At 40.3% G+C, this 16836-nt stretch overlaps 1 protein-coding gene across 5 annotated transcripts in view; it reads left to right on the top strand.

Annotated features, from left to right (window-relative positions):
- SYTL5 (synaptotagmin like 5) overlaps positions 1-16836 on the top strand; it is an 86270-nt gene that overhangs the window by 32256 nt on the left and 37178 nt on the right. For all 5 annotated transcript variants that reach the window (XM_021553041.3, XM_021553038.3, XM_021553040.3 and 2 more), the window contains exon 3: positions 3350-3565. In XM_021553041.3, coding sequence (XP_021408716.2) covers positions 3350-3565 — 216 coding nt within the window. The remainder of the gene's footprint in view (positions 1-3349; positions 3566-16836) is intronic.

Below are 16836 nucleotides of genomic sequence, written 5' to 3' on the forward strand. Positions count from 1 at the left end.
AATTACTCACCCACCTCCTCATGCTTTTCCTGGCCCTTGAGACAGTCCATTTTTTATTTTATGAAGATCTTAATATATTTGTTGCAGTCAATCAGAAATTCAGCTCAATAAATAATATGGGGAATGTCAAATGAGTGTTCATATCCAGTGCATCTGTCCTTGCACTCTTTGCTTCTTTTTTTAACTTTTCTTTCTTATTTGCTTAATTTAGTGGATTATCTGTGGTTTGATTTATTTTTTCTCAGTTCTCTGGAAGTCATCAGTGGCAATTTATATTAAAAAATAAGAAAACAAACACTTCTTAGAATTTCCATCATTAGGAGATCAGCTATCACCTGACTAGAATTTTAGATTGTGTTTCACACAAGCAGTGGAAAATACTGTTGCAATCACCACTACTGAAGAATAGGAATAATGTCTTTTTAATGTCACAAGAATATTGGTAAGTTTTTCAGGATGTTGATCTCTAAGCAAACTATTAAAAAAAATGCTCTGTTTATTGCTTTGGGCCTATAGACATTTCCCAATTTTAAATTGGGACTATTTAAAACAAATTTTTTGCTAACTAAGCACAAAAGTGCCTGAAAGTTGCAGTGGGGAGGGAGAAGGCTGGAGTGGAAGGAGTTCAGTGGAGGCTGTTCAGCATTAGACACCTGGAGCAGTGCATAGGACACAGGGATTATTGCCAAAAAGATGGCAACTGCCAACAACTGCAAGCCAAGTTCCTGAAATGCAATGGGTCATGATTAATTTAATTTTTTACAGTAAAAATAAGCCACTGGGGATAAATCTGTTATGAAAAATAAGCCTTTGCTTGTGCATACTATTCTAACCCTCATGAGATTTGAGGATTAACAATATTCATCTTCTGAGTTACTCTGACACTTGGGTAAGGATCAGGTGCTTGGTTTGCATGCAGATACTGAAGTGCCAAAAGAAACTGGAACTGAACTATTTGTGCCTCTTTAGTTCTGTGGTATGAGACTGACCAAATCTTTGCAAACCTTAATAAAAAATGAAAACACAGTTGTCTCTCAAAGACTCCCTGTTGAACATTCCTTGGTGGTTCTGCTATATAAAATGTCACAGTTTTGACAGGAAACCACGGAAAAAATGAGATAGAGAGAGAATGGCCAATGATCAGGTAAGAAGTGGTGGTCCAGTTTGGCAATCAAATTAGGTGAGATGAACAGGAGAACATTGTAATTGAGAAAATGGAGGCTAAAGGAATGCAGGGAAAGGTGTGGGTCTGCTGCTGGGTGGGATAGAGGATCCAGTGACAAAGCATGTGGAAAAGGCCAATGTGCACATCTTCTTGGCCTCAGTCCTCACAGGTCAGACAGGTTTTCTGGAATTCCAGCTCCTGATGTCATTGCAAAAGTCCAGGGCAAAGTGAACTGGAAAGTGCTGCAATACCTCTCACTGTGTCAAAGCACAATCAATCTTTACAAGTTTCCCTAAGGTCAGCTGGTACTCAAAAGTGGCCATGTGGCAGAGCATTTTATCTCTGACAACTTCACATTGCTGGAGGGGTGACAGTAAATCATTAAACATTTGTGAACGTTGTTTGATGTTTAGTGAGATGTGAGTGACCATAAACTCAGTGGTAATTAGAGGTCTTCACAAGCACCTAAAGGTGTATTTGTTGTTCAAGCAGATAGATGTGCTGTCTCTGAAAATGGTGTGGTCAAGAACATGCTGGTGGTGGGTTGCCTTTAGTGCTCAGTCCAGAAGAAGCAGATGAGTTTTGATGTTTGGAAAGTAGACCCAAGGATTGGGCTGGCAAAAATAGGGATCATCTCCCTTCTCTGCACAGTGGCAACACCCAGCACCACTGTTTCACAGCACAGCACAACACTGTCTGCATTTGGAGCTGACTCACAGAAAGAAATGGACACGTGCCTGGCACCAAAAGCATCTCTGCAGGAAGTGAGGAGATGTAAGATGCAATCAATAAACTGCAAGAACAGTTAGCAAAGTACCTAAGAAAGCACCTGAATCCTGGCCAGACTTTTGAAGGCTTGGGCATGAGAGAAAGGCTGTTTGGATTGGATGTGGAGAAGGGTCTAAAGCTGGATGAAGCACTCACTGCTGGAAAGAGGTGAGGAAAGCAGAGGAAAGGCCTTGACTGGGAATTGCAGCTGCTGCCTGGAGGGGCTGGACATGCCCTTTTCCAGAGCTGTCAGAGGCTGAGCAGCCGCAGCTCAGGCGGCTGCAGAGCAGCTGCTGTTCATGGGATCCCAGTGGGAAGCAAAATGCTGGCCAATCTTTTAGCAAGCAATATTCTATCCACAAATAACCTAATTCTGTCAGAGCTGACTCCCTGGTGGCCCAAGCAGTTTTCCTGGCCTCCTTTACTGGGCTGCAATCTGCAATCTTTCACTGATTTTATCTTCCATGTGGTTTTCTTCTGGCACATTTTTTCTGATCTTTAGGTGAAGGTGGCAGGAGGTTTTTAAATCCTCCCCTTAAGCATCTATATTTGTACAGAGATAGTGATTTCAGTGAGCTGGAGTGCTTCATGTCTGAGAGACTTTGGGGGCTCCTGGCTGATGATGGGCATGAAAGACAGCATAGGGAAGGGTGGGGTAATGGGGACACAGCAACACCCAGGCATGTAAAACTGAAAGAATTTAGCAGCCACTGAGTTTAGTTGCATCTCACAGTTGTTTTCCTGTTAAGGACCCAACTCATTGGCCATTGAAACTGCAGACTTCAAAATTTAGTCTTAAACACAAATATTTTTATTTTGTAAAGTTGCTGGTAGAACTGGTAAGATCTGCAAGTCACACTATTTAAACTGGCATTTTCCTTTTTTACTTTGCTTGTGTCATCAAAGCATAACACCACTACCTATTTAGATCTTTTGGTTTGGGCTCTTTTAAGGCTTTGATTAACTAGTACAGAATTGCATATATACTCCTACCTAACTCTGCACTGGCATATTATTAAATGCATACTAATTGTAGAAAATATTTTCTTCTTTTCCTTCTGTTCATGCACTGGATAGTCTCAGTTCTGAGTTGCTGTCAATGTGGGCTAAACATGACTTGAATTATTGATGAAGGACAAGCAAAGATGGTTTATCAGTTGTCCAGAACTGCTCAGCTCCCTGCATTTACTCATAGTGATCTACCAGATTTTCCTCTTGACTGCATGTCTGACAGCTGGGGAATAGATTTATTCTGTGTCCTGTGTGTGTCAAGAAATACAGCAAATTCAACCAAAAAAAAAATTTGCAATTACTCACGTCTTGTATTTTTAGCATAAAATGTTAATCTGTTAATAAGTTCTTCATTGAGTTGGAACTTCAAATGAAAAGATTTTTTTTTTTTTTTTTTACTTCTAGGAAACTGAAAAATGAGCTTCTGGAAGTGAGAAGGAAAGGCGGAAACCACCACTCTCAGCAGGACAACAGCAGGGTCTGTGTTCGCTGCCAGAAAAGCCTGGGCTTCATTTTTGGCAGGGGAGAGCCGTGCCAGAGCTGCAGGCTGCGGGTGTGCAGCACGTGCCGCGTGCTGGGAGCCGAGGGGCACTGGAGGTGCTCGGTGTGCGCCAAGATCGCGTAAGTGGGGCAGGTTTCATACCCACGTGCTCGGGTTTGAAACTAAAACTAGTGAGAGACTCTAATCAGAAATACAATTTATTGGGAAAAGGGGAAAAAAAAGACAAAAATACATGCAATGATATAAAAGGACAGCTACTGACCAAGTCAGAATATAACCTGACACCCCTTTGGCCAGCATGCTGGTAGCAGTCCAAATTGGAGTGGCTGCAGTCCTCTTGGGATGGCAGATGTGGTTGCTGCATCTTCTTGGAAACCTGTGGAAGGGCTGCCTCTGCCTAGAAATTCCTGGTTTTATCCAGGTGGGAATGCCTAGCTCCTCCTCTCTGGGCGGAGCATCTCACAATGGGCTGATGTTATTCTGTGTCACCTGTCAAACAGAACTGGCCCTGGAGAGTGTTATCTCTGAGTCATGTGGCAAGACATTGATGGGCCTATTAACAGGAGATAAGGAAAACTGCCCAGAGGCAGCTGCTACCTGGATGGTAATAGGAAACATCTTGGTACTGAAGGTTACAGCCCTGGCAGTGATTTTGTGCATCCCCTTACAGAGAATTCACAAGGGGAGAGGCTTATCTGGGGGTTTCATTTGCTGCAATATCTCTTTTCCCAATTCCAAGCCAGTTTCAACTAGCTTGTTTTTTCAAAGACTTGGAAGAATAATTCAATCTATTAGTTTTGTAATATGGGATTTTTTTTTTTTTTTTTTTGCTTGATTTAGTAAGATAACCATGAAGGAAAGGAGAAATGTGTTGGACAGCAAAACTCAGTTACGTATCTTAGTGTAAGGACTGGATAATGTAAGAAAGAGATGTGATAAAAAAAGAATTGGAGGGATTTTTTTTTAAACAGACCTTCAAACTAATGAGATTAGGAAAGGAAGGCTTTCTGTAAATTGTTTCAGGAAGTGAACCCAAATCACTAGTTCTGTCAAGACTTTGGCTACATAGACAATCAGTGAAAAATTACCACAGCAGGGCACAGAGTTTAGGGTTTGTGTCTTCAAACTTTAGCTTTAGAAGGTTGCATGCATTTTTAAGCAGAAGACTTAACCTCCTCTGCACCCAGGGGGGCACATCCAAAGGACAGTGTCTCACCTCTTAAGACAAAAAATGTTTATGTGTTTGATTTGTGAAATGATTTTAAATTGGTAGGAGCCTGGCTGAGATCCCTGTACTTTGCCTCAGGCAGTTCCTGAGATAATGTCAGTGCTGTGCCTTTCAGAAGTGCTGGGGTGCAAGTGAGGTGACAGCATGGAGAACAGCAAACACAAGGCTGTGTTCATTTAAAAATGAAGAAAAGAAAAAGGGATTTGTTGACCCTGCCACATTACCTCCAATTTCTCTAAGAACACTGAAACAAACGGTAGCTGTGTTGTTTGAAAGCTGAGACAAGGTGACAGGATGAGGAGCAAGAGCTGGCTCAAGAACAAATAATGTCAAAATCAATTTAATTTCCACCTTTGATAGGTGACAGAGGAGGATTGGTTGCTGTCTTATAACTTGGCTGAAGTTAACCTTTTGATACTCTCTCTTGTTCCTTTCTAATAGGCTGACAAATTAGGGTAGCTGTGCCCTGGAATAAATTCTGCCAGTGTGATTGCAGACCTAACTGGAAAATTGTAAAGCTCTGTTCTCAGCATAGTTATGGACATTTCACTGTCAAAAAAACTTAAGAAAACAAAGCCCAAAAACCCCAAACAAACAAACAAACAAACAAAACAAACAAACAAACAAAAAAAGTGCCACACATACAAACCAAAAAAACTTTTAAAAAACCCCAGTGATATAGAACAGAATATTTCCTGGCTGATTACTGTTAAACATTTTAGTTAAGGACCTTGATGCAGCAGATGAATTTGCCAGTTATACCTGCAGGAGACATAAAACTGAGAAGTGCTCCAGGCATGCTGAAGGACAAGACTGGGTTTCAAAGTGATGCTTAGAATTTAAAGAAGTGGTTTGAAGGTAAAACAAGTGATGGCTCCCTATGGGCATGTGGAAGTGCTGCATTTGGGAAAAAATGCAGCTGCAGAAACATAAAATGAGAATAAAAACAACTTCTGCAGCTGTTCCTTAGGAAAGGATCTGGGTATTGTACTGGATAAAAGCTGAACATGAATCAACAGAATTTTCCACTGCAGAAAAATTGAACACCACAAAATGATATACAAGCCAAATTACAGCCTGAAAAACACATTATAAAATCCTGTTTTATGTAGAATACCTTTGTTATAAGTTGAGGCGAATAATTTGATTCAGCCTTTTAAGATCAATTAATAATTTTATTAATTACAGCAAGCGATAGCAAGCAAAACAGCGCTGGGTTCAGCTGGGAGCCTGGCTCCGCCAAAAGCTGACAACCTTTCCTTCTCTTCAGTCCCTTTTTATCTTGCATGAGTAGGGGTGGTGAGTCTCGTTCCACCGTGGTTATCAGTCCCAAAAACAAAGGATTTCACAAGTGGGGTGGTATGTCTCCTTCTACTTTGGTTTATCAGTTTTCAGCAACAATGGGTTTCCACTGCGGTTATCAGTTCCAGCCAGTCCTGCAAAATCTTTTACAATCTTTGTTTGTGGTTACCAGTCAAGCTTGCAAATTCCATGTCCCGACTTCCCCCCTTTTTATCCTAATTTCATACTTTTGATGAACAAACAAGTCAATGCAGTTTCTCACAGTCCCCCATTTCATATTTTATCATTTTGTTCATCAAATGGTTTATTTCTTGGTGGGCTAGAATCAAAGTCTCTTCTGCTTCCAATCTTCTTTTTACTATTTCAATTACTTTGTTGAATATACATGGGCCAAATGTTAATCCTAACACTAATAATATTAAAGGACCCGCAATTGTAGATAGTAAGGTAGTTAACCAAGGGGAGTGATTAAACCAGGTCTCATACCAGCTCTGCTGGGCTTCTCTTTCCCTTTTCCTTTTCTCAAGTCCTGCTTTCAGTTTTGTCATGGTGTCTCGTACTACCCCAGTGTGATCTGCATACACACAACATTCTTCCCGGAGAGCTGCACACAGTCCTCCCTGTTGTAAGAATAGAAGATCTAGTCCTCTTCTATTCTGCAGAACTACTTCCAATAAGGACCTTACTGACTTTTCCAATGCTGATATTGATTGTTCTATACGTTCCAAATCTTCGTCTACAGCAATCCTCAGGGAATTAAACTCCTTTGTTTGTTTTACTAGGGAGGCTACTCCCGTACCAATACCTGCTCCCCCTGCAAGCATTAAAACTGCCACTGTAAGTGCGGTTAAAGGCTCTCGTTTTTGTATGTGGTGTTCTGTGATGTTTTGTACATTATACATATATTCGTTGGGGTGATAGATCCTAGCTGTTAAATCCTCAACTATTACAGGATTAGGGCCCACTGCCTGTGTGTCTGCTGGTACAGGCCCTTTCTTTATGGTAAATACGCTCCCTCTGTCTTTTCCAGGTTCCCAATACCGAAAGCCCCATGATCTTCCCACCATCCATCCTGGGTCTGTGGGCTCAGTTATGTTTAAATGCACAAATTGGCAACTCCCTTTCTACCCGCCCAAGAAGGCGCCACTAGAATCCTTTTGTGGAGGGGTACACGCATAGGGTCCCCATGATACTTTAAGAAATTTATCTCCTGCTGCTTGCCAGTCTGAGGCTATTGTTTCACACCCCCAGTACCTACAGAAATATTCTCCAGGGTAATTGCAATACCCCTTTCCTCGGTTCGATGCTGGACACATGTAAAATCCTGCGGTATTAAAATAGGGCTCTACAGGGGCTAGTTCACATAACTGTGGGGTAAAACTAGGGGGTCCGGATGTTATCTGACTCTGAATTACCCTGCCATCTATTCCGGTTAGCGTCCACTTAAAGGGCTGGTGCAGAGCCGGGGAACTCTCCCCCTTATGTACGATATAAAGCATTAAAATACTTATAATTTGCCAATAAGGGTGGGGTCCTGACCTTGTTTTTGTGGCATAATATCCTGTTTTCCCTTTTTGGGTTTGTTGCCTTTCTGGTGTTTCAGAGGCAATCAGACCGGTCATCTGGGGGAGCTTAGTACTCAGTTAGCAATAGTTGGAGCATTTCAGCATTATTCCATGGGGGGGGCACATGGCTTTTTCCCCTCTGCCTCGCTCGCCGACCCGGTTGCTTCGAGCCGTGAGGTAAATTATCTTCTCGGCAGCAGTGGTACTCGCCTGGGCGTCCCTTCCCCTGCTCCTGCCTAACCTTGTACTGTTCCCTATTTTTATCTTTGACCGGGGGTAGGTGGCATGGGACCCCCTTTAGTTCCCTCTGACAATACCTTTTTAGAATTTGGGCAACAAATGGAGTAGGTTTGTTAATATGGAAACAAAAGTTTCCTGATGCACTCCTTTGGTGTATATATATATATATATATTTTTTTTTTTTTTCTTTTTTTTACCAGTCCTCAGGCTCCAAACAAATCTACTGATTTTTCAATTTTCTTGATTTTACCACAATTTCTGTTCAGACCCCAGTTGGTGGCTTCCCCCCTTGGCAATGGACCTACCACCGTTCTTGGCAAATTTTACATGTAAAGCACTTAAAAGGACAACAATCACAATTTACCTTATTACAAATTATTAAATGATCATTAAAATAATTACTAACACATACAAAAGGATAATAATTATAATTTACCTTATTATAAACTACTAAATAATTACTAATAAGTAGGTAATTATATTCCTTTTTGTTCTCCTTTGCGATCGACTTAAATGATGTACACAGAGTTCATCGATTTTTCTTAATGGTAACCTTTAAATTCCCAGGCTGGCTGTCTACTTTCCACTGGTCATCCATGGTGGCTGGACTTTTAACTCGACTGGCTTGCATCCACTCTTTTTCGGCCATCTGTATTGCAGTTTTTGTAGTCTTCTTTTCTTCTCAAATTTTACTAAAAGTATGAACTACTTTATGGGCATATTTAGAATTAGTAAAAATAGTCCCACTTTTTCCTTTCAATAAATTTAGAGCTTTAAGCACAGCATATAATTTGCATGCTTGGGCCGACCAGCTGGGGCTAAGGGGACTAGATTCTACTGTCTTAAATGTTTTTCTCATCTATTGTAGCATACCCGGATTTTTTTTTTTTTTTTTTTTTTTTTTTCTCTTCTCAGAACTTGAGAGAACTTGTCCACATATAATTGAGTCCCTTCTTTTAGTTTTTCTTCCTCAAGATCTGGCTTTATTTTTGTTTGTTCTTTTATTTGTTGGAGGTAATCATGTGTTAGTTCTGTAATTGGTTCTTTATATAAAAAAAAAAAACAAAACTGGGCTGGGTTTTTCAGGACCATTGTTTCTTAACTTAGGAGAGGAGACTAGGATGCCTTCATACTTTAGAATCTGGCATCCGTTATCTATTTGTCGGCCTGCTGTTGCAAAACTCCATGAATGTTATAGGGAGATAAGATTTTTAGCTTACTTCTAAAGGTTATCTTCTCAGCTTCCTCTACTAGGAGAGCAGTGGCTACTATCGCCTGTAAGCTTGTTTTTTTTTTGTGGTTTTTTTTTTTTTTTTTTTTAAAGCCTTTCTATTTCTGGTTTCAGTCCTTGCCTCCCCTCCTTAGATATTGGATATTGTTTAATTCTGACAGGTATCTCCGGGTTCTTAATAGTTACTTCAAAGGGTTTAATACTTAATTTTCCTATACTATCAGGGGTGTACCAAACTTCTGGATTAATCTTTTTTTCATCTTCAGCCCAGAGAGGACACAATTTTACTGTCAGTTCTCCCTTATTAATCTTTATCTCTGTTTCTAATTCAATCATTAGATCCCTTCCCAGTAAATTATAATTTGCTTCTGGTACTAATAAAAACGACCCAATTCTTAATTTGGAGTTACTTTTTAAGAGTACATCCTTGATTATAGGTACTCAAAAGGGTTCCCCTTTGGCTCCAATCACTTGTATTATTTCAGATGAAATCTTACACCCTAGGGGAAGAGTCTGGATAGTCGATCTTTCTGCCCCTGAGTCCACAAGGAACTCATATTCTTGCTGCTGGGGAGTTATTTTTTTAATTTTACCAGGGGCTCTGTTCTTTCTTTTGTCCCCAGCAGATAGAGCCCCTGACCCCTAATCTTCCTTAAACTGCTCTTTATCAGCCATCCTTTGTCAACATTCCTGCTTCATATGTTCCTTTTCCCCACAATAAAAGCAAACAATTCTATCTCCTCCACCTTGTTTTCCTTCATGCACGTATCGACCAGCTCCCCTCAAACCTCCTGGGTGACCACCACCCCTTCTTTGGGGAGATTGCCTCTGTCCTTCCCTTACAGCTGCTAACATAGTTCTCATCCTCCCTCCTAACATAAACCTTCTGAGCCTCCCGCAGTAACTCATCCAGCCCCCTCGCTTGCCATCCTTCTAACTTTTCCAACTTCTTTCAAATATCCACCCACGAATTTACCACAAAATGAACTTTCAACAATGTCTCTCCTTCAGGAGTGTTAGGGTCTACCCCTGAATATAACTGAAAGGCTTTTATCAGCCTCTCCAACCACTCAGTTGGATCTTCATCCTTCTTTTGTTGTTCCTTGAATGCCTTTTGTACATTCTGTCCACGAGGGACAGCCTTCCTTATTCCCTGTATTATTATATTTCGCAAATTGCCCATATGGGTACCGTGTAACGGGTCTTGATTATTCCACTGGGGATTATGTAGGGGCCATTTAATATTTGCTAATGGTCCCTGTTGATGTTCATCATCCCAGATTCTCATGCCCGTTTCTCTAATCATTCTCCTTTCTTCTGCAGAAAACAAAATCCCTAACATGGATTGCATCTCCTCTTATTTGTTTCCTCCCTGCAAACTTCTATGCAGTAATGAGCCATTTCTACTTTATATTTTCCCTTCCTAGAAGGAAAGGCATTCCAATATTTAATCATTAAGCCTAATGGACTATCCTTTGAAATATGGGGAAGTTTTACAGGGATTCCCCCACCCATGGGTTCAGCAGGCTTGCTTTTCCTCTGACCCATCTTCTGGAGTACCTTCTCTCACACACACACTTGCTTCCCTCAATTCGTGGCCCAGTCCGTCGCCGGATATGGGAACCGCACTACTATGAGGTCCGCACTTGCTTGGGGAGTCCGAGCTGCCGGCTCCCCTCTCATACACCACACTCGTCACACTCCAAGATCCCCACCCCAGACCAGGCGGTCCCATTCTCCCAGAACAGGCCTCCTCTGGACACCTGGTCCTTCAGAAAATACTTACACCATCCGGTGTCTTCGCCTGGGGCTTCGTGCACAAAGATTAAGGGGGTAGCCGGCAGTTCTTTGCTTGCTATCGGATTTTAGGTTCGTCGGTCGGAGTCTGGGGAGGAGTGTCCCCGTAAGGCCACTGTTAAAGCAAAGGCAGTGGGGCGCCTCCTTAGGAGACCTCCTCTCCAGGTGTTCCGATCCGAGTCACGGCACCAAATTTGTTATAAGTTGAGGCGAATAATTTGATTCAGCCTTTTAAGATCAATTAATAATTTTATTAATTACAGCAAGCGATAGCAAGCAAAACAGCGCTGGGTTCAGCTGGGAGCCTGGCTCCGCCAAAAGCTGACAACCTTTCCTTCTCTTCAGTCCCTTTTTATCTTGCATGAGTGGGGGTGGTGAGTCTCGTTCCACCGTGGTTATCAGTCCCAAAAACAAAGGATTTCACAAGTGGGGTGGTATGTCTCCTTCTACTTTGGTTTATCAGTTTTCAGCAACAATGGGTTTCCACTGCGGTTATCAGTTCCAGCCAGTCCTGCAAAATCTTTTACAATCTTTGTTTGTGGTTACCAGTCAAGCTTGCAAATTCCATGTCCCGACTTCCCCCCTTTTTATCCTAATTTCATACTTTTGATGAACAAACAAGTCAATGCAGTTTCTCACACCTTGATTCTTTGTATCAGAATTCATATTGGCCACCTGGAGAAAGTTGAGCAGAAAGTAATGAGACTTAGTACACAGGATGTCCAGAGCAATAGGAGTCACAAGTGTTCAGCCTAGGCAAGAGAAGACTGAAAATACCTGAGTTTTAAATCTACAGAATGTGGCTTACAGGTTGTTCTAAGACCCCTCTTTGGGTAAGAAAAGTAATGTGATACTTAAATTGCAGTGAAAGGATGTGATTTAGATGGCATGAACACTGACATAACTTGGAAGGGTTGCAGAATGTTGTTTTACAACAGGTTGGATAAATCTCTCATGGGGTGGTGACATCAGTAAAGGTGGTCCTGTTCTGGGGCTGAGGGAGGAGTGAGGCCATGTCTCAAAACCTGTGTGACCTCTGCTTCTGCTGATTGTGCTGCAGTTCTGTGTCCCAAGCAGTGATCTCAGCAACCACCTGGACAATTAACTCTGGATGAAGCCTGCCTTTAGGTTCTTACAAACCGTGGTGTAGTTTGCTAGCAACTTTTCAAGTGCTTTTCAAGTGCTAACTTTGTGCTGAACTTTTCAAGTGCTAACATTTTGTCCACATCGAGAATCTTTATTAAATTGAAAGCTCTCTCTCCCCTTTATTTTTGTTCATATGCAGTGTTTCTGCAAGATTTCATGACAGCTAATGATATGTAAAATGTCTTTTACATTGCTGGGAGTACACGGAGAGATAATCTTCTGTGTGGGCAGTGTGGAGATGGAAGTTTGGGAAAGGCATTTCAGTTACATCACTGTGCATAGTTCTCATTTAAATTATTTCATTTCTGCTTTTCTACCAAATGAGAAATGCAGGGGGAATCAGGATTTTTAGGCTTTTTAAATTATATTTGATGGAGAAGCTGATTAATTTAATAGGGCCTTTGACAAGATGAAAAGGCAAACATCAAAGAAGAGAAAATAATACAGTGTTAAGAGACATTTATGCTTTATAAGTAGCAAACAAAAGGCAGGAAGAGGAGCAAAATCTTTTAGCTCTGTAGCATTGACCTGCATGCAGTGTTTGTGTCTGTCAGACTGGACTGTTTTACCATGCTTTCCAAAGAGTGTTGGAAAACTTTTATATTTGTCCCTCTCCGTTGTCCCTTTTTCAGCAGCCTTGATGATGTTGATATCTGTACAGACCCTGGCCCCTGCTGAGCTGCTCCATTAGCAGAGCCTGGTTAAACTGTTGTGGTGTGATGTCTGCTGTCACACAGGCCATGAAACCCTGAAAGTCAGGGAGAAGCTTTTATGGCCTTTGTGAACCCTGAACAATTTTGGTGCTGTACTGGTTCATACCTGAGCTCCCCAAACTCAGGAGTGTCCTTTAAGTGCTATTTAAGGTTATTGCAGTAGCTTGTACAAGTCCTCTTCATAGTCATGAATTACACCTGCAGGAATGTGTCCAGAAGTTTTTCAGAACTGTTGGAAAACCTAATTAATACATTTGGTGTCAGAGAAGAAGGTCTGGTACTGGGTGGGGAGTGTGTTCATTCAAATAGACAACCACTGCACAAATTACTGCAGAAATACCTTGAATTGCTTAGATAATCCAAAATGGTTGCAGAAACAAATAACTTGTGTCAATAAAAAGAATGTAGGTAATATCAGCCACCTCCTGCCTGTTGCTTCATTTAATACATTTTGACATTAATTTCCTTATGAGCTTTTTGAGTCCTGCCTGTCTAGTCCTAACACTGGAGTTTGGGATACTTTCAGTACAGTGAAAAGGCATTTTGTCATGTGGCCTGGGATAAAATGTTGTTACTGCTTTAAGAGTTACGGTGGATTTGTGACCAGCTACCAAAAAAGAAAAAAGAAAAAAGAAAAAAAAAAAAAAAAGGTGGCAAACTGCAAGCATGCTCACATTGATTTAAAGAACAGAAATTTCAAGGTGCTAATTTTATGAGTATGTGGTAAAACATAATATTATTATCTGAACAAATTAAAAATCCCCAAACACACCACAGTGACATGATGGTGGCTGTAGGGGTTGAGATACCACTTCATTTAATAATACAGTCTCTTTGTTCATCTGTCAATCAGAACATCAAGTGGCCACAAGAGAATCTGACTTCTATAAAATAATACAGCATTTCATCTGCCATTTCTCCAGAGACAGACTTGCCTGAAAAACAGCTTTTTGGAGATGGGGAAGCTGGTTGCAATACAATAATTACATTTTGAAAAGCTTTCAAAAAAAGAGATTTAGTGAATTTGAATATGAGTAGTGGCAGAGGTTCATAAGTATTTTTAAGTATAACAAACAGTTTTATATGTAAGTTGTCTTACAGTTTAGAGTTACTGTCAAAGGAGATTTCTCTTGAATGCCCATAAAGAGAAAATTATTTAGTTGGATTTTGCCCTTATGGGAAAATATACTGGGAAAAATATAAAGTCTCAAGACAAAGCATTTACAGGTCAAGAAGGATTAGAGCCAAGTGTTTAGCCAAACTCTTTAGTTCTGCAGCCAAGGTCAGAGAACAAGACAGTTCTTATCCATGTGATTTTGTTGGATAGTTGTGTTGTTGCACTATTTAATGAGGTAAATCAAGCCTGTGATGCTCTAGAAAGAGGAAGATTTCTGCTCAATTCCCTCCATACAAGGAACTGAGCTCATCAGGGGCTTTCAAACATGGGTGTTAAAAGAGAAACTTTCCATTTAATTCTTTTTTCCTCCCCTGCATTTTCTTAAATTATGATCAAGTTGTGTTTTAAATTTGGCAGACAAAAAGATCAATAGATTGAGGGAAATAAAGTTCTTCCAGCTGTCTTCTGAAAGGCTTATTTCATTTATTTCACCTTGATGCTGTCTGTACTTCTCATTGCAAGTGTATCTAGGTATCTGAGAGCACTGCCTTTATATATCAAATGTCTAGTTAGCCCAAGTTATTACAGCAGAACAAAGCAGTAATGGAAAATTTATCTTACTCTCTGAAATAATTGTGCTGTCTTAACATGTCATGAAAATTCATTGGAATCTCTTAGTAACATTTATTCCCATTAGGAGCCTAAAAATAGAGGTATTTCCAATGTTTGAGTATGCAAATTCTTTTCAGAATTATTTTAATTTTATTTTAGTAACTTCTAGGCAAGTTGTCTTTCTTTTCACAGGGTCAAAAATTCTGTTTAATAGCTTCACAGCATAATAAAACTTACAGTGAAATTAATTTATATTGTAAAAAGTATTCTGTGAAATCAAATACATACAAATATGAGGGGATGTGAGGGTATATGATAAGGGCTTTGCTATGTTCCAACATGAACTATATTTCATCCAGCCTTTGGTTTTGCCTTTTTCCCCACATTTTCTTTCTGAGGAGGAAGTAAAATTACTTGAGGAACAGGGGATAGAAAAGAAGATAGGCTGAATCTCTTGTATCTGCTGTGGATGTCAGACAAGATGATCAAATGGAGATGAAATTGTTTTACCAATGCGGGGCTTTCCCCTAAAGAAATAATTGAAAGTAACAATTGGGACTTTCCATCTGAAATTTATTTATTATTATTATTATTATTATTATTATTATTATTATTATTATTATTATTATTATTATTATTATTATTTTAACTGGGACATTTAACCATGAAGTGCCTTGCAAAAATGAGAGTGGAAAATCTGAGTTTTTGAGGGGAAAGCCATAGGTTATGTTCTGTTTCTAAACTGAGCAGAGGTGTTATTGATTTGTTTAATGGGAGATCACAGAGGGGGAAGAAGCACAGAACCATAACCTGCTCCCTCTCCCATGAGGATGTGAGTAAGTGGATCAGTAATTAATGCAGAAGGACTTTAGCAGATACCTAAAGTATTTGGTACTCAACTCTACTGCCTGAATGTTATTTTTCCTAGCTGTTCTGAGTGTAGGAAAGAGCAATCATGCAAAAATTGCTGTTATTACAATTTATAGCACTGTTTTCCTTTTTTTCTAAAGCTATTGACTTCAGCATCTGTTGAACACCTTGGAAGACCGGTTTAAATTCTGTATTGGCAGAAATTTTCAATGTTATTTACATCATGAGCTACATCTAACTGAGAAAGTAAAGAAAACACATGCACATAGCATGATCTGCAGTCAGCATGAACCTTGGGCCCATTTTGCAAACAACAAAGCCAAACCTGCAAGCACTGATCCAATGTGCTATTGAGTAAAGCCTTTGTTCCTTTTCACCTGAAACAGTTCTTTAGACAGAAAGGGTTCATTTTAATCCTGTACCTGAAATACTGCATCTTTCTTCTATCTCAGTAGGAGAGAGACTCCCCTTGTCATAATTGCATGAAAATAACATTATTATTATTATAAAACTCTTTATCTCTTGCTCTTCAATTTTTTTTAATTCAGAATGTCAAATGCAATTATTAAATTCAAGCTTCAAGTCAGAGACTTAGGCAATCATTTGATCTGAAGTAATTTCTATTTATGTGTAGAACAAAAATTCTTTTAATAGGTACTCCTGAATATGTGAGTGATAAAGCTAACATGAACACGAAGTCTTTGTGTTCAGCATACATGAAAAATACATCCAAAACTAGTGCACTAGAAATTCAAACCTGCAAAGCTTGGGGATTTTCCCTATATTTCATTAGAGAGCGCTGTTTATGTGGAAATGATCTGTTGGGTAAGGACATTATTGCAAAAACAAAGGTCTGCCAGCTGAATTCAGGATCTCAAGACAGACAGTGACACTGATGGAAATAAGGATGAAGGTGTGAAGTGAGGGTTGAGGCACTCACAATGGCTGGATGTCAGTGCCTGTTGCTTTTTCCCTTTCACTGTGGATAAACAGGGCTGGCCACAGGGGTGAAGCACCTGACTGAAGCAAGGCAATTCTCCCTCTCTTTGCCATGTTTTGTGCCTCAGCTAAAGGGAATTGTTTGTGTTTTGCCTCAGACCTCATTCTTCTGGTGAAGCCAGAGCAGAATGGGTGTGAACCTCTTCAAAGCATCCCTGTCAAGGAGTTGGCACCTCATTGCAAAGGTGGATCTTAATAACATCAAATTAATGAAGAAGGTGGGCAGTTCAGTCTGATTCAGGCCGATACCTGAATGGGCACATAGTTCAGCTCTGCCACTGTAGTGACTCTCACACTCCTCTGCCTGCTCAGCCCTGAAAAAGGGATGTGCACCCTCATCTTTCCTTGGGGCTGGCAAATTTGTGTTTGCCAGCAATGTCCTGGAACACCCATGGCTAACCAAGAGGTCATGAGCTGTGTCATTTGGGGCTGTTTGATAGTGGCAGGTTGCAGATGACAGAGAGAGATTATTAAGAGAAGTAGATTGCTTAGTTGTCCTTTGCCAGAAGATAAAGGGATCAACTGTTGTTGCCCAAAAAATCCTGATCTGTCCCTTCCCTGCAAAGCTTA

Source organism: Lonchura striata, chromosome 2, assembly GCF_046129695.1.
Source record: "Lonchura striata isolate bLonStr1 chromosome 2, bLonStr1.mat, whole genome shotgun sequence".
In the NCBI taxonomy this organism is placed as follows: Eukaryota; Metazoa; Chordata; class Aves; order Passeriformes; family Estrildidae; genus Lonchura; species Lonchura striata.